The 24,111-nt window shown below is 38.8% G+C and overlaps 1 protein-coding gene across 5 annotated transcripts in view; it reads right to left on the minus strand.

Annotated features, from left to right (window-relative positions):
* Window positions 1-24,111, minus strand: part of SYT16 (synaptotagmin 16) — a 280,210-nt gene that overhangs the window by 16,436 nt on the left and 239,663 nt on the right. For 2 of the 5 annotated variants that reach the window (XM_067733949.1, XM_067733925.1), the window contains exon 7: window positions 5,767-18,339. In XM_067733949.1, the coding sequence (XP_067590050.1) occupies window positions 18,026-18,339 (314 nt within the window). In that variant the 3' untranslated portion in view covers window positions 5,767-18,025. Of the gene's footprint in view, window positions 1-205; window positions 3,141-5,766; window positions 18,340-24,111 lie in introns of those variants that run through there. The other 3 variants (XR_010942488.1, XR_010942490.1, XM_067733933.1) reach the window with 3 other exon arrangements.

Below are 24,111 nucleotides of genomic sequence, written 5' to 3' on the forward strand. Positions count from 1 at the left end.
GAACAACCCCAAGATTAAAAAAAAAAAAAAATCAAATCTTGTTCTTTGGGACCACCAGCTAGCCACTTTTCAATGGCTGGGGGCGGGGTAGGATCCCAGAATACGTCCCTATCCACACCCTCAATGAAAGAGTCTTTTCTGAGTCTCAGAGGAGGGCACCTGGCTGGATGAGTCCAGACGTACCTTGCGATCTGGGTCCACTCACCAGGAGACAGGTGCACGCACCTGTTTCATAAAGGCGCGGGATTCGGTGCTCCCTCCCGTTTTGCGGCGCTGTCACTCTTCAGACGGGTGCTGACAGCGACAGCGACGGCGGCGGCGGCGGCGCGACAGTGGCAGCAGCGGCAACTGCAGCTCGGCGGGCTGCCCTGGCTCCTGCAGGTCCGTCCCTCCAGTCTCTGAAGCTCCTCTCGCTCAGGGTTCGCGACGCGAGGCGGGCGCGCAGCTGTTCTCGGCTCGCATTGGACCAGAGGGAGCAGATGTTACCGGTTGCTAGGAGCGTTGCTAGGAGGCGATGACTCCCCTCCACAGCTAGAGAGCAACTTTCCTGCGGTTCGGGTGCGCTGGCGGCGGCTGCTGGGTGGAAGGTTTGGGAGCAGGAACCAGGAGGGAGGCGAACAAATAACCCCAAACAGGGGGTCCTGTGCTCGCCTGAGTTGGGTCCTGGAGAGCGGCCTGGGGAGCTGCGGTTGGCTGAGCGCGCGGGGCTTCAGGCCCTGCTCCGCCGGCTTGGGCAGGTGATGGGGGCCGCGCCTCCCACGGCAGGGTCACTCGCTGTAGACCCTAGCTGGGTGTCCCGTGGAAGGATCGGGTCTGGGGACGCGAGTGGGTTGGCACTTCCAGCGGCTGTGAAGCAGGACTCGGTCAGTGCCTTGAGACCAGCTGGGATGGCCTTGGGGTAGGTCCCCAGCAAGGGGAGAGAGGAGTGTGTGACATGAGGTGAGGCACGTGGGATGAGTAGGGGATCTTCTACCCTCTGGGACTCTTCTCCCCAATGTTCCTGTTTGTGTATGCAGGTTTGAACAGTTGATAGATTTTGAAGAGGGTAAAAATAACTAATACATGAAAATCAGTCCAGAGTCTAATTCCTTTTGGCAGTGTCCGTGGCTGCCTGCTGGTGCCAAAGGTTTCAGAAAAAAATGATCCTGTGGTCTAAAATACTTTATGCAGTTAGAAAGACTTCATTTTGATTCAGTGGCTAATTAAAACCTCAGGCTGATAGGCAAACTTCTTTAAAATAAAAATATGCAAGAGAATGTACTTTTCACAAGGGAGACTGGAGAAGATATGCATGTTTCAGTCATTTACACTTTAGTATAAAGTCACCCAAAGGCTTGTATTGTCTCTGTATTGGATCACTCAGGCTATGTTTTTATTTTTTATCATTGCTTCTTCTTCTTGTTGTTCAATGCAGTTATTGTTCTTGGGTGAAGGGGGATGTTGAGAATGTCAAAGTGGGCAAATTTGGGTAGCCAATGAACGATATTAAAGAAGGGAAGATGACAAACGTAGCAGAGAAATTTTGCCCATGCTATTCTCAGAAAGGGAATCTCACTGAAGAAGCAGATACACAACTTCCCTACAGCTTCAGGCCAGGGCCTGGAAGGAAGAAGGCAGCACTGGGAATCAACTAAAAAGAAAAGCTGCAGTCTTTGGAGCCAGGGCAGAGCTGCTGTACAGTGTCATGTTGACTCCTGTAATAGCAGACATTCCGCAAGGTTGAAAGGGCTACGGAAAGTGGCCCTACAAATCTCAGGGGCCCCTGCCCCCTCAGGCACCCAGTACCAACTCAACACCTATGACAAAACGTAGAGTTAAGAGTTTGTTAGCCCTAAGATTTAAAAGCTGATAACTTTGTGTTTATTATTAATCTTGTGTTAATAATAAACTCAGTTTTAGCCATCCATTCACAATGTATATCAAATCATTATGTTGCATGCTTTAAATATCCTACGGTTTTGCCCGTTATACCTCAGTAAAGCTGGAGAAAAAAGCTGGTAACCTAACATCTAGCTGTCTGGAAGAAGTAATAAGTGGGTTGAAGATCTGATGATCGCATTTCAGCTATAAGGTATGAAAGGGGGCTTTGAGATCAGCACACCTCAAATCTGGGCAATAGCCACAGCCAGAATTGCACCACTGCTGCTTCTTTCTTTTTCACTGTCAAGGAAGAAAGGAGCTGATATCTCAGTCGGCCTTGCCTTCTTGGCTAGCCCATCTCAGGAGGCGCTCTCCTTTACTGTTCACAGTCCATTTTTTTCAGTTTCCTTGAATACGGAAGGTTCTCATTTGTCTCAGGTATTTTGCACGTGTTGTTTCTCCTTCCTTAATGTGCCTCCCTTTCACCTGGCTTACTCCTACTCAGCCTTCAAGTCTCAGCTGAACTACCACTTCTTCATAGTGGCTTTCCCTCGGAGCCTCCCACCAACTAGATTAGGCTCCTAATTACATTCCCAAATCATCCTACTGATCCCACTTCACAAGAGTCATCACGCCAGGTTTCCAGCTTGTTCCGCCTTAACACTGTATCCCCAGCTCCTAGCACATAGTGCCTGGTACCTCAAAGGGAATCACAAGCACATGGGAGTGGATGCACCCACCCTGCCTAGTTCAAGGCTTCTGTTTTCACCTTAGCTATGCAGCTATCAGTGAGCTTACATAAGCCATGAGGGCAGCCACTAGTTGCTGTACTTTTTGTTAAGTGAAGGAGAGGAAAAAAGCCTCTCACACAGAAAACTGTTTTCTGCCCTTAGTGAGATGTTGCACTGATATAGTAACTTCTTTTCCTTCTCAAACCATTTTATAAAGGTCACTATCTGTACATCTGAAACTAACGTAACATTGTAAATCAACTATACTCCAATATAAAATAAAAATTTAAAAAAAAGAACACTCTGGCTGAGTTTGGTTGGAAAAAAACACAAAACATTAACTGATTCCTACAAAAAAAAAAAAGTCACTATCTGAATTTTAATGGCATTGGAAAATAACCTAAAAGTCCTTTATCTGTTTTCCTAATTCTCTTCTTTCTGTGTCCTCCAAAGTAGGTGGGAGACCTCTGAGTTGAACTGTTTCATCTTTCCTTAAAATTCTCCTCTACCTCAGGTGAAACGTAGCCTCCATCATCACATGCTGCATCTCTATGGAGCGAAAAAAAAAATCTGTTTAGAAGCAGCTAGCTAACTTGACCAAAACGAACAGCACTTTTAGTATACCTTATTAGAATGGACCAGGAAATTGCCTTTCCTGCTGTCAATATAACTCACCAAATAATTGCCGAATTCCCTCTTCATCTTGAGAGACCACCTCAAGAAAAATAACAGATTTTTGAAGACATGAAGGAAAAGGTCAAGGTAATCTCAAGATTGCAGAATTGCTTGGTGGCAAAGCCAGAAATAGAACATGGGTATAAGAGTTTAATCTTTACTGGACCCACTGTGTCTGCAGATATAATTTTATAAATTCTTCAATTCTTCTGGTGATTAGAGCAAACCCTTCACTAAACAATTTTGGATTTAAAAATTAAATATTAAAATACCATGCTAACCACCTTAGAATTCATCTAAATTCTAATCTTTTCACCACTGAATCTTGTCCCTCCTTGAGACAACCACAGAAGTAATGCTAATCCTGTCTCCTACTCCTTATCTGTCTGCTGAAAAGGATGAGATGTTGTATAATGTAGTAGAATGCACATTAAAATTCATCAGAGCTCTGAATTGTCACCCAAGTCCTCTTGAGCCATGTCTCTGAATCTCCCTGGAGAAACCCTAGAGAAACTGTAAAGAGACTATGAGGTTTACAAGACATATAATGTGATTTGATTCATCAATAAAATGTTATTCAAGATGATTACGATTTTTTAATTGCTACAGAAGACTTTAAGAATCACAGTCATAGATGGCTGTCTCAATTATTTTAACATTTAAGGATGTTTAAGTCTCTGTTGAGGGAATGTCAGAAGACAGCAATCAAATTTGTCAAGTTTTTTGTTCTGCAAATGATTTACTTTAAAAATCTGTTCCCTCAGCAATTTTCTGCTTTTGCTCACAATTTTATATATTTTCTGTTTTTTTTTAAATATCACATATGTATCAATATGTAGTGCACAGACACATGTAGAAATGCTCAACTGTACTCAGTCTGAGTGCTCAAACTCTGCCCTGTGGCTTTAGAAATGTGACCTCAAATGATCTTTACTTGCAACCCCCCACAACCACTCTAAACAGTGTTCAGATGCTCTAAGATGACTAGGGTGAACAAGGAGAATTCTTAATCAGCGTGTAATGTTCTAGTGTCACCACAGGTTAGGAAGAACTTCAGCAATAAGAAATGAGCTTGCAATTAGCAAGCTTTCCTTAAATAATCACCACTACCACAACATCTGAGATAATTTTTTTAAAGAGAAGAAAAAAATGCGTGCCAAATTCTGCCTAGAAGATTCTCACTAAACTGATTCATTTTTCCGTATGCACAAATAAACAACAATTCCCAGCCTTCTTAAACGTAAGGGGAACCAAGTGACTAGCTCTGGCCAATGGACACACAGAAGGAGAGGTTGCCACCTCTTAGCCTGGCTCCTTAAAGCGATTCGATTCTCATGCCTTTTCTTCCCCCTCTACTTGTATGACCAACTAAATATTCTTTTAGAGGCCCTAAGGATTCTGAGATGGGCTTCAATTCCTGAGATGCTAAGAAAGCAAGCTGTATGGGGAAGAACATCTTAGTGAAAATAAACCTTTCTCATACTAACTCACTGACATTTAGGCTTGTTATAACACGTAGCATTAATTCCCTCAACTGATACAGTATGCAAAATGGTAAAAATAAATTTTCCCTGAAACATCTATAGTTTTTTTTTTCCATTTTCTTTTTTTTTTGTTTTGGGGATATTAGTTGTGTTTTTACTGCTGTGGAGGTGGCTGTTCATAATAGCTCTGCTCACTCTACTTCTAGCTTGCTGCATCGGAGCCTTGAAAACTTATCAGAACTGTCTATACGTAGAAGGGAGAGACCTCTGGACGAGAGCCTCCTGGATGAGTAATTACCCACACGTTTGTACAGGAACGCCTATATACTGCCTTCTCAGAATGCTCCTCAGATGAAGTTAAGTTATTTCAGGTGATCTTTACATTTATAGAGCTACTTACTTACCCGATATTCTTTTTATTTTTATACAGCAGGTTCTTATTAGCCATCCATTTTATACACATCAGTGTATACATGTCAATCCCAATCACCCAATTCATCACACCACCATCCCCCCCCCCCCGCTTTCCCCCCTTGGTGTCCATACGTTTGTTCTCTACATCTGTGTCTCAACTTCTGCCCTGAAAACCGGTTCATCTGTACCATTTTTCTAGGTTCCACATACATGCGTTAATATATGATATTTGTTTTTCTCCTTCTGACTTACTTCACTCTGTATGACAGTCTCTACATCCATCCATGTCTCAACAAATGACTCAATTTTACCCAATATTCTTAATTTAAATTCAACACTTTAAGCTAGCTTTTGAGTTGATATACATTGATTTGTATCTGTGTTCCACATAAAAGCCTACAGCACCCTAAAACCAAAATAAATTATATGGGTCATAAATGTAATACTTATAGTTCTAATATATCTATGTCTGCAGTTGGTATGGTTTGAGAGTTAACGGTTTTTGTATATAATGAAATAAGTAATATCACTCAGGCCCATAAAATTTGCATGTTGATGCTGCAAAACTGTATCTTTTTTGACATACAAAAATTTCACATGTATACGTATAAGCCATCTGCTTAGACTTTATTGATAAAACCAGTAGCAGCAGTTTTACAAAACTGGAATGATTTTCAGTTTTGAACTAATGTGAGTTCAGTTGCAGCAGATATTTTGTACAAACTGGGGCTAATGCTTCTTCTATGTTTCTGTTTTAAACAAAAAGCAATTAGAACTTATCCTCATGCATTTAAATATCTAATACAGAAATAGTTTTTAGGCTGCATAAAATATGCTTCCAACATCATTGTGAGACTGAACAGCTGCTTTAAGGATTATTTGTACAAGAAAAACAGTATAATTCTTCCAATCACAAACTTATTCTTTACCACAGGTAAACAATTTTGTATTTTCTAACGTATTTTCAAAGGGTGTTTCTAACACAAGAGTATTAACATTGAATTGAGTATCGACATTGAATATTTCACTAGCTTGCCCAGTTAAAACACAAGACATAACAGTGCAAGAGTAATACATTAAAACCATTGTTGTTGAAATCTTGAACATTACAAAAATAGAAAGGTATTCTAGTTTTTAAGTTGACCAGTTTAAAAAATTCCAAACTGTTTTCTATACACTATTCACTGATAGAATTTAGTAATTTTAGAAATGGGGTGGGTCATTACATTCTATAGCTGTTTGTTCTGGTAACAGCTAGAGATACATTCATGCTTCTTAAATAGGAGACACCATAAGTCAATAAGTCATACTGTGAGAAACAGGAGGACACCTATTTGGAATGTTCTGAAGATTTTCAGAAGTTTCTAAAAGAGAGTTAAACCCTTTGGAAGAAAAAAGTACTTTTCGTTTTTCTCTTAACCCTCTGGGCCACCCAGAGATTGACTCTCTGCTAGAAAATCTGAGAAAATATGACAGCAGCTGGGTCTGAAAAGGCCCATGAAGCAATGGGAGAGGTTTGGACAGCTCCTACCTTACAACCAGCAAGTCTGGCCCTGCACGATGAATTTGCCCAGGAACGCCTGCTTGTGACAGAAATCTAAAGGAAGACCACCTTTTATATTAAACCATGTCATACTAAACTATCCCCGTAAGTGAAATCCATAAAACTAATGACCAGCCTTCACAATCACCAAAAAGTCAGGGCAGTCTAGTACATATAAATAACTCGTTAAAGTAAACAAGGGAAAGAAAAGGTACAGGTTTACAATATTAATACATCTCCAGCATCCAGCTGTGAATAGAACAGAAATACAAAGCACACTCCCTGCTAAGGACAGTGTGCTCCATGTAGGGGAGCACAGTCTCCCCAAAATAGTTAAATATGTTCAAAATGAATGAATCATTCATATTTATATTTTTTCATGCAAGTTCCTCAAGGACACCCATCAAAAGTTGAGATATAAAGGAAAACCAATAAAATATTTTAAAACAACAGAGTTGCACACAGTATGCATATGGTAAAACATAAATGTGTGAATGTGAACAACTGTTTCAGATGCCATATGAAGACCGAAAAAAAAAAAATCAAGAGTCAGATTTATCTTGCATTGTGAATACAAAATATTGCTATGAAATCTTGGATGTACCTTGAAAATATTTCTTTTAATCTTTACTTTTTTCTGGGAGATAATAAATGCTATTTAGGAAGAAAATGATTATGTGGGTGAGGACAGTCACTTGAGAGCAGAGAGGTGGAGGAGACTGATTCTTCAAAAGAAAAATAATAATGTAGATTGAAGGACCTTTTTTTGGTGGGGGAAGCATCTTTCCAAATACTGTATTTAAAATCCCATTTTGTAAAACAAAATGCTATTCAATTTAATACTTTCCTTGTGCTTGAAGTTAAAATGTTCTTAAAAAAAGGTCTGTGTTCAACTCAAAGATTGGCAAGCCTACTGAAAAGATGGATTTGTAATTTGTTCTGTGGTCAGGGTGTCTGAGCAAAAGAATTAGAGGATAATACTTTATTTTTATCTTCTCAGAGGGGGAATGGCTAAAGACCATTCCAACTTTAACTTTTAGTCAAATTACTGACATTCTATGAATATATAGCTCACTGACTGGCAGAGATTTAAAAGTGTCAATTACTAGGATAGAAGTAAGAATTGACTTACCTTAAAATAAAAATAATGAAACATCTCACAGTCTTCAGAAACTCTTAATTCTGCAAAATATTTTTTCATCTGTTACTTAGGCCTATGGCCCTGGTACACAGTGGGGACCCAGAGTGTTTGCTATATTAATGAAGGGATGAATGAAACTTTTTCTTACCACAACCTGGCAAAAATAAGTAAAATGAGTACTACCCTTCCCATGTGACAGATGCAAAAACGAAGGCTTAGAGAACTTGTGATCTGACATTCATTTTAGAGCTCATTAGGGGAAGATTTGGTACCAGAACAGAGGCCTCATTCACCTAATCCAGTATTCCTTCTACAACCACACCTTCATCCCTGCAATAATCAATAATGCCCAGTTCCACAAGTTGCTGCAGCTACAAAGGGTAATCAGTACACATATAAATAATGTCAAAATGCTCACCAGATATTGATCATCAGTCAAGCCTCCCCCTTCGCCCAGTGTGATTATCGGTGTTATCACTCCATCACCCACCGCTTGCTCAGTCAGCCTACGCATGATCAGGGCTCATCCTTCCATTCAGAATTCAGAGCTCCTGTATGACCCAGATGCTTACATACCACCTTTGGCTAAGCTGTACAATTGACTATGACAGGGCACAATCACAAAGCTTCCTTTCTCTTGGCAGCAGTGATAAACGTAAAGTCATATAAACTAGTAACAGAGGTGGTTTTCGGTCATGAATCAGTAATAATGTAATTAGTACTTTTTATCAATGCATATTTAAATCACTGCTCAACAACAAAAACGCCACAGAGTATCTAAATTTGGGGATCACGTCCTCAGAGCCTTCGAAACTTTCCCTGCCTAGATTCTAAAGGAAGGGCAAAGGGCTTAGATATGTTAACATAAATGATAAAATTATGTGATTATTTTCATGAATCTTCTCCTCAAATGTAAAATAAGCTCAATATCACATAGGTAAAATTGATTCCAGATTGGAGGTTGCTACATTTTATTTGATGAATCATATGGATTAATCCATCTATTTTTCTTGAGATCAGGCACATTAACAAAATGTAACATAGTAATTAAAACTGCAAATAAAATTAAACAGATAATAAACAAACCAGTACATCCAGACCGGTATATTATTACTCAGAGTTAAAAAGCAATGAGCCATCAAGACTTGAAAAGACATAGAGGAACCTATAATGCATGTTACTAATGAAAGAAGCCAGTTTGAAAAGACCACACACTGTATGATTCCAACCATATGACATTCTGGAAAAGGCAAAACTATGGAGACAGTAAAAAGATCACCAGTTGCCAAGAGTCAGCAGAGAGGGACGAATAAGCAAAACACAAAAGATTTTTAGGGTAGTGAAACACCTAGGAGTGAACCCTAATGTAAACTACGGACTTTGGATGGCAAGAATGTGTCACTGTAGGTTCATCAATAGTACCGAATGTACCTACCCTGGTGCGGGATGTTGATAGTGGGGCGGGATGGGGGCGGGGGGAGGTGTAAGTGTAGGGGAAGGGAGTTACTTGCACTTTCTGCTCAATTCAGCTGTGAACTTAAAATTGCTAAAAAAATTGTTTATAAATTTTTTTAAAAAGGAAATAGATCACAAGGACCATCATGTTTTATTTCCCAAAAATAGAGGTCAAATCTTATTCCAACAGATATTTTTACAGAAATTTCTCAGTCACAGTAAAGTATGCAAATACTAACTTCTTATTCATAAACTTAAAATAATAGAATCTTCAATAAAATTAAATTAAAAATTCTGGGAAAGACTTTGCGTTTCATAACACTAAAGTTTAACTTGTGGCTGCATTAGTATGGTGGCATGATAAAAGACTGCATTATATTTGGGGATAGTTGTAAATTAATAAACATTATCATGGTCCACAAGGAAATGTGGCAAAATTAGTAAGCCTTGCTGAAGGTGCCAACTATAAAGAACTTGACAGACTCTTGAGAGACACACAGCCCTAGAAAGTGAATGTATTATATGGAATAACTTACATGGAAATGTTCTTTTAGTGCACATGTTCTTCACCAATCAGTTTTCATTGGCAGCCTTCTGATATCTTTTCCCAAACACCAAGGCCTTTAGCAAATTAGAGATGGGAACTTTTTGTTATGGATTTTATTACGGACCATCAATTGGGCAACACTAAAAAATTGTCATCAGTAAGAATTTTTAGGCCACCAAACTTTTTTTTTTTTTTTAACATCTTTATAGGGGTATAATTGCTTTACAATGGTGTGTTAGTTTCTGCTGTATAACAAAGTGAATCAGCTATACATATACATATACTCTCATATCTCCTCCCTCCCACCCTCCCTATCCCACCGCTCTAGGGGGTCACAAAGCACTGAGCTGATCTCCCTGTGCTATGGGGCTGCTTCCCACTAGCTATCTGTTTTACATTTGGTAGTATGTATAAGTCCATGCCACTCTCTCACTTCGTCCCAGCTTACCCTTCTCCCTCCCCGTGTCCTCAAGTCCATTCTCTACATCTGCGTCTTTATTCCTGTCCTGCCCCTAGGTTCTTCAGAACCATTTTTTGTTTTAGATTCCCTATATATGTGTTAGCATATTTGTTTTTCTCTTTCTGACTTACTTCACTCTGTATGACAGACCCTAGGTCCATCCACCTCACTACAAATAACTCAATTTCTTTTCTTTTTATGGCTGAGTAATACTCCATTGTATATATGTACCACATCTTCTTTATGCATTCATCTGTCGATGGGCATTTAGGTTGCTTCCATGTCCTGGCTATTGTAAATAGTGCTGCAATGAACATTGGGGTGCATGTGTCTTTTTGAATTATGGTTTTCTCTGTGTATATGCCCAGTAGTGGGATTGCTGGGTCATATGGTAATTCTATTTTTAGTTTTTTAAGGAACCTCCATACTGTTCTCCATAGTGGCTGTATCAATTTACATTCCCACCAACAGTGCAAGAGGGTTCCCTTTTCTCCACACCCTCTCCAGCGTTTATTGTTTGTAGATTTTTTGATGATGTAGGCCACCAAACATTCTGACTTAACTTACGTGGATTGCAACATGTTTAGTATATATTTGAGATAAATTTTTATGACGTGAAGAATTACAAGCAATAAACCCACTGCAAAAATTCCTAGTTTTGCCTTCTGTTATAAAATTGAAAGCATTAAGAGTTAGATCCACACTGATTTTAAATTCTTTGAGACTAGAAAATAATTATTGGTCCATCTGCCAAGATAGGGACACCCCCAATGTTGACATTTACCCATTTCATAGGATGCCCCAAATGTGCTTAGTATATAACGTCTAAGACAAATTTTAATCAAAAGAAGCAGAGGAGCAAGCAGGTATCTTTGTTCACAGTGTCACCCCTTTATCTGGCAGCCTCTGTCCAGTTCACTTTTTCAAAAAGTACAAGGTAGCCGTGCCTTTCAACTATTAAATCACTGAGCTCATAAGAACTGTGTCACATTTGTTTGTATAGACCTAGTGTTCCAGGGTCTAACTTACTGCCTTGCAAAGAGCATTCAATATTCAATTCTAAAAATAAATATATTAAATAAATATTTAGAAACAAAAATGATTATTCGGCTCAAGCTGTTTTCCTCACCTGCTATTCTCCAGCCCCTAGCCCAGAGTCTGGGATATAATGTACTTAATATCTTTTGAATGAATAAATTTTATATAAACTAAAACAATAGAGCAAGTAGATAGTTTAAGGGGAAAATGAAGTAAACAAAAATACTGCGTAAGTATGGTGATACCAATGGGAAGACAGCCTTCTCACCGTCTTTAAAGTGCAATTGATAACACCGTCATTTGAAGGCATAGAACCCCCATGGAGACACCCGAAGGCAGCCTTAGTGAGTTATGGAGAGCAGGTAGCATTGTTTTGTTCTATGAGTGTCCCTAGGCCTCCATGCCTGCCTCTGAATTTGTTCTGTTAAGGCTCAAGCTGTTTTACAGGTCTCACAGTGGCTATAAATATAGCTGATTATTGTCTGTGTGTCTAGGATACTGCTTTGTGACCTGAGGGAAACAAAAACAAAGTATCGTAGGAAAGAAAACTCACCTGGAGCCTGCAGGCATCCCCAAAGTCACCTAAACAAAGCCTGAGCAGGCACTCCCTGGCAAAAGCCTTCTATGATGCAGAGAAAAATCAGTGTGGAAAAATGTCCAAAGGGGAAGACGGCAGGCCTGGAGTACTGTTATTGTTGATCCTGTTTGGAGGTTACATATAAAATATTAGGCTCAGAAGGAACTTTATAAAGGCTGTCTTCCTGGGTGCCCTGCTGTTCCCCTTTAGTCGGAACCCACAGCTCATGCAGATGTTTCTTTTCTTTTTCTTTTTTTTGATGTTTCTATTTTAAAAGACTTCCAAAGGTGATGATTCTGTGATCTCCCTTGGTGATCCCCCTGCAATGTGACCAAGGCCTACTCCAAGTCCTGGGTTTCCTAGAGGATTTTTCCAATACATGGAATTGATACATTTCACCTGTTTCCAATAACTCAAAACAAGAAACTTGACTTTTCATGGTACATGATTAGACTAATTGAACAATTGTAGGTTGGTAAGCATTGCTGTTTTTATTGTGACATTGCTTCAAAGTGTAGTCACCGCACTCCAAAAAGATTTTTAAGTCCCGTGCTATCTCAAAGAGACAAGGAAATCCAAAGAATACATTGTGAATTAGCGCAAAACCCTCTTCATGTCATTCTCCTTATATCTCAGTTAAACTCTCTTGACTTGCTTTAGGTGGAAACTCTGACTCTGTCCACATGTTAAGAAGACAGGGGGTGAGTCATCCTCTTGGTAAGAGCTCTTTACATTCTAGATAACTGTTCCTAGAAATCACTCCTCAGCTTTCTCAATACCTATCCAACCCCTTTAACTTCCCTACGTGCTAAATTATTCCCAACTAAAACCCCTAAGCGATCCTTCTCCAATTTCTTCATGTTTCTCCTTAACTGAGAATCGTAGGACTTGAGTTAACACTTTGGCAATTTGGCAACTTTGGGAATGTGGCCTCACACTTCCCCATCCCAGAACCCTGCTCAGTTTAAAACCACCGTATGCGTGACTGGTTCATGGCACCTGGTTATGCCCAACATGAGGAGGTTTGCTGCTGACCACTTCTTCAGATCAAATGTCCACAAAGGCTCTTCTAAGTTCTCAGGAAACTCTCCTCTTTACTTAAGGTTTGAACACCAGAGGACAACTGAACACATTCTCTATTACATCAACAAGTCACTCTTAAAAACCATTCTAAAAAAGAGTATCAACCCTGATAGAATTCCTTTGAATTATGACTTCTGAAGGGAAACAGATAAATAATTGGTCCTATTACTTCCCAGTTGAACAGTTAGGTAAGTTTGAATAGCTGCATTATTAGATCTTTAAAATTTTTTACCTATACGTATGTAATATGGATATGTAACATAAGCCCAAAAAAAGAATGTTGCCCATTTTGAAAAGAGTGTCAGTATAGTGCCACATTATTTATTTTACTTTTCAGATCGAAGTTGAAATAGGTACTCAAGTTGCCATCTTTACCAGCTCTTTTGATGGGAACAAGGTGCTCTGTCCACATATGAACAGTAGAGAAGAGCTGGGTGTGAGGAGACGCCATGAGTGTGATTTACCAAGATGTGCACAAAAGCACCAGGGTGGATAAAAGATTTGGTCATTATACCTCACTGGGGGTTTATTAAGACTCAGTTTCCTCCATACACCAGGCTTATCCCAGTTGAGCTTGCCCCAAATTCAGACTAGCTTCATGTAGTGTCAGTGGTATAGTTGGTGAGCAGAGCTACCTTCCAGACTAGCTTCATGTGCCTACCCTTTTTAAAGTATCTGAAAATTGTTATTAGTTTTTCTCTAGCATTACTATTACTTTCACTAGAAAGAGAAACAAATCTTAAATGCATTTTTTTAAAGCATGATTGTGAGAGGGCAACACTGAATGGTTACCATATGCCCATCTCTATGCTGTTATTTCATTATTGGAAAAAAAAACCAACAAGACCTTATGAGGTAGGAATTATTTCCATTTTCCAGTTGAATAAACAGGGTCACAGGCTGGCTAAGTTAATTTTCTTAAGGCCACACAGTAGGCAAAGTTCATCCAAACCCAGGCTAAGACCACAGCCTGTGCCGACTTCTCTGAGTTGCGTTAGACCAATTTCATTCTCCCCAACTTAAAGTATTTTCCAGAATTCCACAAGTTGTGAAAAATGATACTTAATCTAAAATGGCTTTTGGTTTACATTTGTTTACTCTTCTTGCATATATGTAATAGACACTGGCAGTATCTAGCATATTTATTTATTCTTTAATTCTTCCATACTCATGCTATATAATTTGTTTTATAGTTTTGCCTAACTTTTCTCTTTGGAACACACAAATGATTTTTAATACAGTAAAAAATACTTCTGCCATTTCAGGATTATCTATCATTTGCTTTCATCGTGGATCAAACAGAATGGAATGCTCTTTAGTCACAGTTTACTCAAAGGTAAGAGGAGGGACCACATGTAATTTCTAGCCCTGTTTCTTCACCATTAAAGGATATGCCTGCATTTGGTTTTAAGTCGTCTACGAATAATCTTTTCCTACTCACTTTTTTGATCTTCATGTACTAAGCCCTCTGCTGCAAAAGGAGAGCCAGGCTTTTCAGAAACCCCCAGTTCTATGGTCCACACTGAACCATGAACTTAATCAATTCAATGGCTATCAGAGAAGGATTTTCACTTAACCTGATGGGAGTTTCAACTTAAACAATGCATTACTTGAAAAGAAAAGAGTTTTGGTTGTCAGCTAAGACCATGTGGTACAGCCAGGATGTAAAACACAGTGACTGACCAAGACTTGTTAACAATTTATAAAATATTGTGGGTGCTACATGTTGCAAAGGCAGAGGCTGTGTTTCAGGCTCGCTGTAGCACCTAGCACTATGGAGAATACCAACATTTGAGGTCAATACGTCACTGTCATGGAAGGAGTTGCAGAGTGAACAGTGCCTAAAGTGAGCGACAATGCAGTACTATGCTCTCTTTTTCTCTTCCCATCATGGCGGGGATTCTGTCTCAAACTTTGCACAGGTGGAATGCCAGGTCTATTACTTCCGCAGACATTACAAGCTCTTTTTCTGTTAAGAAAGGCAAGACCTCCCCCCTCATAGTTATGCAACAGGAGCAAAAAGAGGTTCCAAAACAACTGCACATCACACTGGGAGCCAGTGAAGGAGAGAAGTGAGAGCAGGTGCTCGGCTGCCTGGTGAATGGCCCATTTAAAAATTCAACAATAGTCAGAGGGGCGCAGAGAACACAAGAGTCACCACCGTGTTTGGGGAAACGGGCACTTCTCGATTCAGTGTAAACTCATTCCCTGAAAGAAGGCACGCTGGAAACCAGCTTTCCATAAACCTAGTGCATCCTTTACCCTCCACAATAGTATTTTAAAAGCATTCTCTTCGGGAAAAACTCATGGAAAGAACTACTCAAGCAACAAATATTAGTGCTTCTTCAATTTCGTATGTCCCTATGAGATATTAATTATTAGCTAGATGAAATAGGCAAAAGCAGCTTTAACACGGCAGAAGCAACTAATTATCTTTCGTAACTCCTTTGAAAAGCAAATGCAGATATAAAAGCTCAAGTGAAAAACATGTTAAGTGCATTGTGTCTAGCCTCCGCCAAGAAAATAAGGAAATTTAAGTGCACAAAAAGAAAAGATTTTACTAAACCAGAATTTCAAGCCTATGTAAAAAAATTCACCTCATATTTTGATGTATCTTGTCATTAGCATTTTATATTTATACAATCAGCTTTAGGGTGAACGTTGCTAGATATTCAAGATGTACATGCATCCTACATGGTAAATAGCACCAACATAGTAAAATTATACAAATGAAAAATGCTTTTCAGGCATTCTTCCCTTAAAATTTCTGTAAACTGTATCACAAGCAGACTATTAGAAAGCAGATCAAACACACAAGGATATTTTCACTACCCCGGCAGAAAACCTTAGAAAGGGTGAGGCAAGGCAGCAGTAAATGAAGTATAGGTGACTATTGGGCTCTATGAGACAAGGGATGCGGCAAAACATTGAGCAGGAAAATATGAGGAGAAAACATCCAGGCCTGTCTGTACAATAGATGCAGATTTTTTCAAATGTAAATTTTAAAGTGAATGCTGCTTTTATGTCACTGCAGAAAGGAAAGCATAACAAGGCTGCTCTGCTTCCCTTTAAGCACAGGCGCATAAAGAGAGTAAGGGATGTGAAAAGCCAATTCTTTGTGCTGCTACTTAATCAATTGCACTCAGTTCTACTCCATGACACAGCCGCACTGCACAGACCACTCAGCAGTTAATGGATATGATGTTGGAAAAGCACTCTGAGGTCTTCCAAAGCAAGGGAGGGGAAAACCCCAAAGGAGCATGGTTTTACTACTTGTTCCCAATAACTGAGCAGCATGATATCCGAAACTCCCATGCCCTGAAAAGAAATTAAGATATTCCTTTATTTTTCTAATTCTGATTCTTCCATATGAAATCACTTTCAAAAGCTTCAAATCAGAGTCGAGTTATCCTGTGTCTTAGTCTGGGCTTGTCAGGATAACCGTTACATGCTGTAAGGAATAAATATGTGCTTCAAGTGTTACAGCCTACGTTTACAATCTGTCAAAATGTAGAGCTGAGGAGGAGTTATGTGTTTTTAACTGTATACATCCATCACTAGCTATCACTCTTCCCACAGACAGCAAAAAGTCAACAATGAAACATAAAAGCTAAAAATAAGTGACAGCAATTGCTCAGAAGAGCTGCACACGGGGCTCAGTGTTACATGTACACACATTCCTTCCTTTTCTTATTACTGCCAATTTAAAGTAATTGAAATTAAGGGCTCAGATCTAAGAAAATAAACATGCACTGCACAAAAATGTAAAAGTCAGTTAGAAGTAAAATTTCATGCTCATAACCATACATGATCAGTGCTCTAAATGGCACGTGCCCAAAATGCAAGTAGTGACTAATATATGTTGCTGCAAATACCACGAAAAAAATGACAATTATAGGCACTTCAAATGCTCAAAGAAGAATTAGGGTCGTTGCTTACAAACTGAAAATATTCTTCATTCACAGGTGTTATAGCATGTTCATTTCTAAGAGTCAATCAAATCAACATCTATTAAAGTCCATTGTATACAATTTACTATGCTCTGATGATGGAAAATATGGCATTAAAAAAGTATGGTTTACATGCAAACACAGAATCAAAATATATGTATGAGTGAGTATACTGTATTGAATATAGAAAAAGCATAATCTAGAAGGAGAACACTAGATTCAGAAAAATCAATACCTCCATGACTTAATAGGTTTTTCGGTTTTCTTCTCATTCTGTAAGAATTTATTAGGTGAGAAAAACAGCATAAAAACCTAGAAAGTTTTCATTTTGAAATCTTACATACTCAAAAGGAGACAAGTTGTCTTACAACAGTAGTTTTCGAATTCTTTTTTAGTTTCAAAATGGGTCACCTAACCAAATCTCATAGGAAACCACAATATATAAGTGAGATAAACAAAGAGGTATTTAATTCAAATTTGCTTTATAAGTGTAAGTTTTTAAAACTTATTTGTTAGGCAAATAAATGAAGGGTTTTTTTATAAAGAGAAAAACATGAAATAGGGGATTATGGATGACAGTTACATTCGTCTATGAACCTCGGCGACAGGTTCATTTCTGTATTTTGGAGTATTTTGCCCCATACTAAGAAAATTCTGATTCCTACACACAAGTGGTTACAAACAGTAACTTTTAACATCTCCCTTGCAATCGAAGGGAGCAGAGACAGCCAGAGAAGCTTCCTTCTATAGCCTGAACCAAAATTTAATAACCTATTAACAGAAATTAACTCAACATCATTCATCTCAACTACAATAACATTTCCAATAAAGTATACTCGACAGTGCATATGGGCTTTTAAAAAAAATTACAGTATTTAAATCCAAATCAAACCTTTGAGAAACCCAAAGATCCCTCCACCCCCAGAATGTCCTAGGGTCTAATAGAATCCAATCCCTACTTAAAGCCTGTCTTTAAAAAAAGCCTGCCAGCAAGCACTGAGTTGGTATCAGTACTCAAAACACGGGTCACCAGGGTAGGTATAGCCCACAAACACCTCTTGGCAAACCTAGGATTCGAGTAAAGTGTGCCACCTGCAGACCTGCTGCCCTTTGGTCTCCTTCATTTCCTCCCAATGGTCTTGCTCCTCCCCTCCACTACTGTTTTGACCCAGAGCAATCCAACCAATCATCTCTTTACGCTTCATGGTACGCCTGTTATACACAGAAATCACCAACGTAACGTCAGAGAGCTGAAAGAGGGCCACCTGGAAAACAAAGGTCTCCTTATAGACAGGATTGGGCTGACCACGTCGGATGGAGGTCTTGCAGCGGGACATCTCTTGACCCACAGAACTGAGAAGAAACAGCTTTCCATATGTATCTGAGGAAACAATGGAAATGAGAAAACATCAGTGCCTTCCGTTTTGCTAGGTTAATTGCAATATCTACACATACTGACATACTGAGCAGCATCTTTAGGCCCGGAATTTGCTGTAGGACTAACACATCTTACATGAGCTCTTCAGGAAAGGGATTATTACCTTTATGCTTAATGTTTCATGCAGCCCACCATGGGGCACCTTGCTGATGTTCATTAGAAGCTCTGTATGTGCAAGGGTATGTACATGCACAGGCATGTGTGCAATGGTATTTGTAGACATGCACAGTTCTTCATCCACATTTTATTTATGTAACTATAAATACACATTTTGCTCTATGTGTCTTTCTTTTCATTTTCAAAGGGCTGTTTATGCCTAAAGAGTCTCTTCTCTTCTCATTCTCTACATATTCTTTGGACCATATTATCCACTCAGTGACAACTACCAGATCTGTACCTCTGGCCTAGACTTCCCTCCCAAGCTCAAGATCTAACTGAATATCATACTTCTTCTTGTGGAAATCCCATTTCACACTCATCATGTCTCCAACTCTTAAAAACTTGCTGTTTTAGTCTTCTCCAGCCCTGTGAATGGTAGCATCATCTGCTCAAGTACCCAAGTCAGAACTCGGGACAGCATTTTTGACTAGACTGGCTTCCTTACCCCTAGTCCAGTCAATCAACCACCAAGTTCTGTTGATTCTACCTCCTCAATAGCTCCCCAATCCACCCACTTCCTTGCATCCCAATGCCACTGAACTCTCAGTGTACACCATCAGCTCAGGTCACCAGCATTTCCCACTCGCATCACTGCATGTTTCTTCACTGATCTCCACTCACTGGATTGTCAGAGGGGTCTTTGTAAAATGCAGATCTGGTTGTGTCACTCTCCCTAATAAACAAAGACTAAACCTTCAACACATCCCACTAGTCTCAGGATAAAAGCTAAATTTCTTGGTATAGACCACATACCCTGACACTTTTCTCTTCCAGTTTCATTATGCACCACCATTACCTTTATACACTGCATCCCCACTACACTGAATACCTTATCCTTCCAACCCACTCTGCTGTCTTTCCCTTTCACTTCTGCATAAGCTACACATGCCCTGATATCCCGAATGATATCTACCTTCACATGACTTCTATTCATTAGTTTAGTTTGGATGTCATCTTATCCTGGAATCTTTGCTGACCACTTGCCCCCATGCTGACCATCTGTGGGCTCCATCAAAATCTAGTTTTAGCCTCTCTCAGCACTTATTACCCAGTATTTCCATTGCCTGCTTACTTGTCTGCAAAACTGTCAGTTCCCAGATGGGAGAAAGAGAGACTGCCCTGTTTACCACTGTACCCCCGTGCCTGGGGTAATGCCTAACATGTGGTAGACACTCAGTAAATATTAAATATTTTGTAATGAATGTCTATGACCAGCCAGGAGGCTCAACTTTCTTTTTTCTTTTGGACTTAAGTTTTCAAACTTGCAAAATGGAGCTAAACCCCTCATTTTATAACCCCTGCACTAGAATGCCATGAGATGGTGACTAGCATCATAGGTTTAGTCATTTATAGAAAGTAAGTACTAACATAGTCTATTACTTTTACTAAAATTCCTGAATGGATAATTACAAAGAAAATTATATCCTAAGAAAATTCTATTTTTATTAAAATCATTTATCAATTTCTTGACTTACTCTTAACTACAGATTTTACCACTAATTTATGTGTCCTATCCTTTAAAAAAAATCTACAAGTTCCGGTGTTTCCCGAATTTTATAATTCTGTACATTCTGTTCAATGCAGGCTAAATGCTGATTAGTGTTTACTGCTCACTTTCCCACCTAACAACCAGTCAAACTTTTTAAAGTGTAAACCCAGAGCTCTGTAATTTACTGTTCTCCACAAGAGCATTGTAAGATAGGAAACAAATTACAACCTGCAGTTTTCTTTCTTTGTTGATCTTTTTCTATTCTGGTTTGATATGTTATTTTATGCAGTTATCTGCTGAGAAACACAAGGTGTGAAATTACACTTCAGGTGTGAAAAACACTCCTCTGTCTCAAAAACAGGGCTCTCCAATCTTCAAACTACTCTATGGAAAAAGCTGTCAGAAAACCAACAATGGGGGAGTGAACTTGTGTTTCTGCAGCTGGACAGCTACACAATTCCTGTAGGAAAAGTTCAATCCAGTCACCAAACTGGTCTGGCAATTCTGCTACCAGTTATGGCAGTGAAAATTGAATCAATCTTTCAGACAAAGAACTGCTCATTTCACAAAGAGAGCAATTTCCAGCTTTATCCTGTCAGAAGATCATTTTCTAATTATGAGAAAGGCTACTTACTCCCAAACCACCATCAATGAAGCTGAATTGTACCTGTATGACAAAAGGGGGAAATAATAATTTTATAAACAATCCAGTCTGAGGACACCTGACTAGAAGAAGAGAAATGTTGCTGATCATTCCAGCTCAAAAGAGAACCTTTTATTGGCTGTAATAATGTGCTTAATTCTTAGTGACCCAGGGCTGTGCGCAGAAAATTCTACTTGTGAGGAATAGTGGGGAGTAAGGCTGGGGTCTTTGGGGGTTCAATGACTTAATCTGATGAGCACCAGTCGGAATGGAAGAGAAAGAATCAAGTAAATATGCAACTTAAGTGAGCTCTGTTTTAATTCTTTGGAATTGATAATACTTGCTGCAGAGCACCACCGAGTAGCATTTTTTTTTATTAAAACAGAAAGTCATAAAAATTATAATCATCCTCATCAGTTCACTCAGTCCCATGTAATTTATTTTTCATCTTGATCTTTTGTTAGCACTTTTATGAATTCATCAGTTTTCCATTAGAGTTCTGAAAATGCTTATTGATTCAGTTCACCAGTATAGTCAGTTACCAGAAACCTGTACTTGTCAGAGTTTTTTCCATGAATTCCTTGAAGATGAAACCCTTTTATAGGAACATTTTTGCAAAAGCATCACAGTACACCCAGAACTGTCTGTAAATGACAAAAGACTTAAAAACGACCATGGTTAAAGATTTGATGAAAGTTCATAATAATGCAATTGACAAGGAAATATAGTTATTTCTGAGATATACATTTTAAAGTATTAACTAGAATTATGACTTATAACATTATACCAGAACATATAAGATTTTCAGAAATTTCATGTAATATCTGAAACATTTATATTAACATATTTCAACAAATATCTCAAAGAAAGTTTAGTATTAGTTGTTTTTTGTTTGTTTGTTTTTTTATACTGCAGGTTCTTATTAGTCATCAATTTTATACACATCAGTGTATACATGTCAATCCCAATCACCCAATTCAGCACACCACCATCCCCACCCCACCATGGTTTTCCCCCCTTGGTGTCCATACGTTTGTTCTCTACATCTGTGTCTCAACTTCTGCCCTGCAAACCAGTTCATCTGTACCATTTTTCTAGGTTCCACATATATGCGTTAATATACGATATTTGTTTTTCTCTTTCTGACTTACTTCACTCTGTATGACAGTCTCTACATCCATCCATGTCTCAACAAATGACTCAATTTCGTTCCTTTTTATGGTTAATATTTCATTGTATATATGTACCACAACTTCTTTATCCATTCATCTGTCGACGGGCATTTAGGTTGCTTCCATGACCTGGCTATTGTAAATAGTGCTGCAATGAACATTGGGGAGCATGTGTCTTTTTGAACTACGGTTTTCTCCGGGTATATGCCCGGTAGTGGGATTGCTGGATCGTATGGTAATTCTATTTTTAGTTTTTTAAGGAACCTCCATACTGTTCTCCATAGTGGCTGATTCAATTTACATTCCCACCAACAGTGCAAGAGGGTTCCCTTTTCTCCACACCCTCTCCAGCATTTGTTGTTTATAGATTTTCTGATGAAGCCCATTCTAACTGGTGTGAGGTGATACCTCATTGTAGTTTTGATTTGCATTTCTCTAGTAATTAGTGATGTTGAGCAGCTTCTCATGTGCTTCACGGCTATCTGTATGTCTTCTTTGGAGAAATGTCTATTTGGGTCTTCGGCCAGTCTTCGGATTGGGTTGTTTGTTTTTTTAATATTGAGCTGCATGAGCTATTTATATATTTTGGAGATTAATCCTTTGTCCACTGATTCGTTTGCAAATATTTTCTCCCATTCTGAGGGTTGTCTTTTCATCTTGTTTATGGTTTCCTTTGCTGTGCAAAAGCTTTGAATTTTCATTAGGTCCCATTTATTTATTTTTATTTCCATTACTCTAGGAGGTGGGTCATAAAAGATCTTCCTGTGATTATGTCAAACAGTGTTCTTCCTATGCTTTCCTCTAAGAGTTTTATAGTGTCCAGTCTTACATTTAGGTCTCTAATCCAGTTTGAGTTTAGTTTTGTGTATGGTGTTAGAGAGTGGTCTAATTTCATTCTTTTACATGTAGCTGCCCAGTTTTCCCAGCACCACTTATTGAAGAGACTGTCTTTTCTCCATTGTATATCTTTGCCTCCTTTGTCATAGATTAGTGGACCACAGGTGTGTGGGTTTATCTCTGGGCTTTCTATCTTGTTCCATTAATCTATGTTTCTGTTTTTGTGCCAGTACCATATTGTTTGATTACTGTAGCTTTGTAGTATAGTCTGAAGTCAGGGAGTCTGATTCCTCCAGCTCCGTTTCTTTCCCTCAAGACTGCTTTGGCTATTCGGGGTCTTTTATGTCTCCATACAAATTTTAAGACTTTTTGTTCTAGTTCCATAAAAACTGCCATTGGTAATTTGATAGGGATTGCATTGAATCTGTAGATTGCTTTGGGTAGTATAGTCATTTTCACAATACTGATTCTTCCAATCCAAGAACATGGTGTATCTCTCCATCTGTTGGTATCATCTTTAATTTCTTTCATCAGTGTCTTATAGTTTTCTGCATACAGGTCTCTTGTCTCGCTAGGTAGGTTTATTCCTAGGTATTTTATTCTTTCTGTTGCAATGGTAAATGGGAGTGTTTCCATAATTTCTGTTTCAGATTTTTCATCATTAAAGTATAGGAATGCAGGAGATTTCAGTGCATTAATTTTGTATCCTGCAACTTTACCAAATTCATTGATTAGCTCTAGTAGTTTTCTGGTGGCATTTTTAGGATTCTCTATGTATAGTATCATGTCATCTGCAAATAGTGACAGTTTTACTTCTTCTTTTCCAATTTGTATTCCTTTCATTGCTTTTTCTTCTCTGATTGCCATGGCTAGGACTTCCAAAACTATGTTGAATAATAGTGGTGAGAGCAGACATCCTTGTCTCGTTCCTGACCTTAGAGGAAACGCTTTCAGTTTTTCACCATTGAGAATGATGTTTTCTGTGGGTTTGTCATATATGGCCTTTATTATGTTGAGGTAGGTTCCCTCTATGCCCACTTTCTGGAGAGTTTTTATCATAAATGGGTGTTGAATTTTGTCAAAAGCTTTTTCTGCATCTATTGAGATGATCATATGTTTTTTATTCTTCAATTTGTTAATATGGTGTATTACGTTGATTGATTTGCATATATTGAAGAATCCTTGCATCCCTGGGATAAATCCCACTTGACTGTGGTCTATGATCCTTTTAATGTGTTTTTAGATTCTGTTTGCTAGTATTTTGTTGAGGATTTTTGCATCTATATTCATCAGTGATATTGGTCTGTAATTTTCTTTTTTTGTAGTATCTTTGTCTGGTCTTGGTATCAGGGTGATGGTGGCCTCATAGAATGAGTTTGGGAGTATTCCTTCCCCTGCAATTTTTTGGAAGAGTT

This window comes from Pseudorca crassidens, chromosome 1 (genome assembly GCF_039906515.1).
Source record: "Pseudorca crassidens isolate mPseCra1 chromosome 1, mPseCra1.hap1, whole genome shotgun sequence".
Classification (NCBI taxonomy): Eukaryota; Metazoa; Chordata; class Mammalia; order Artiodactyla; family Delphinidae; genus Pseudorca; species Pseudorca crassidens.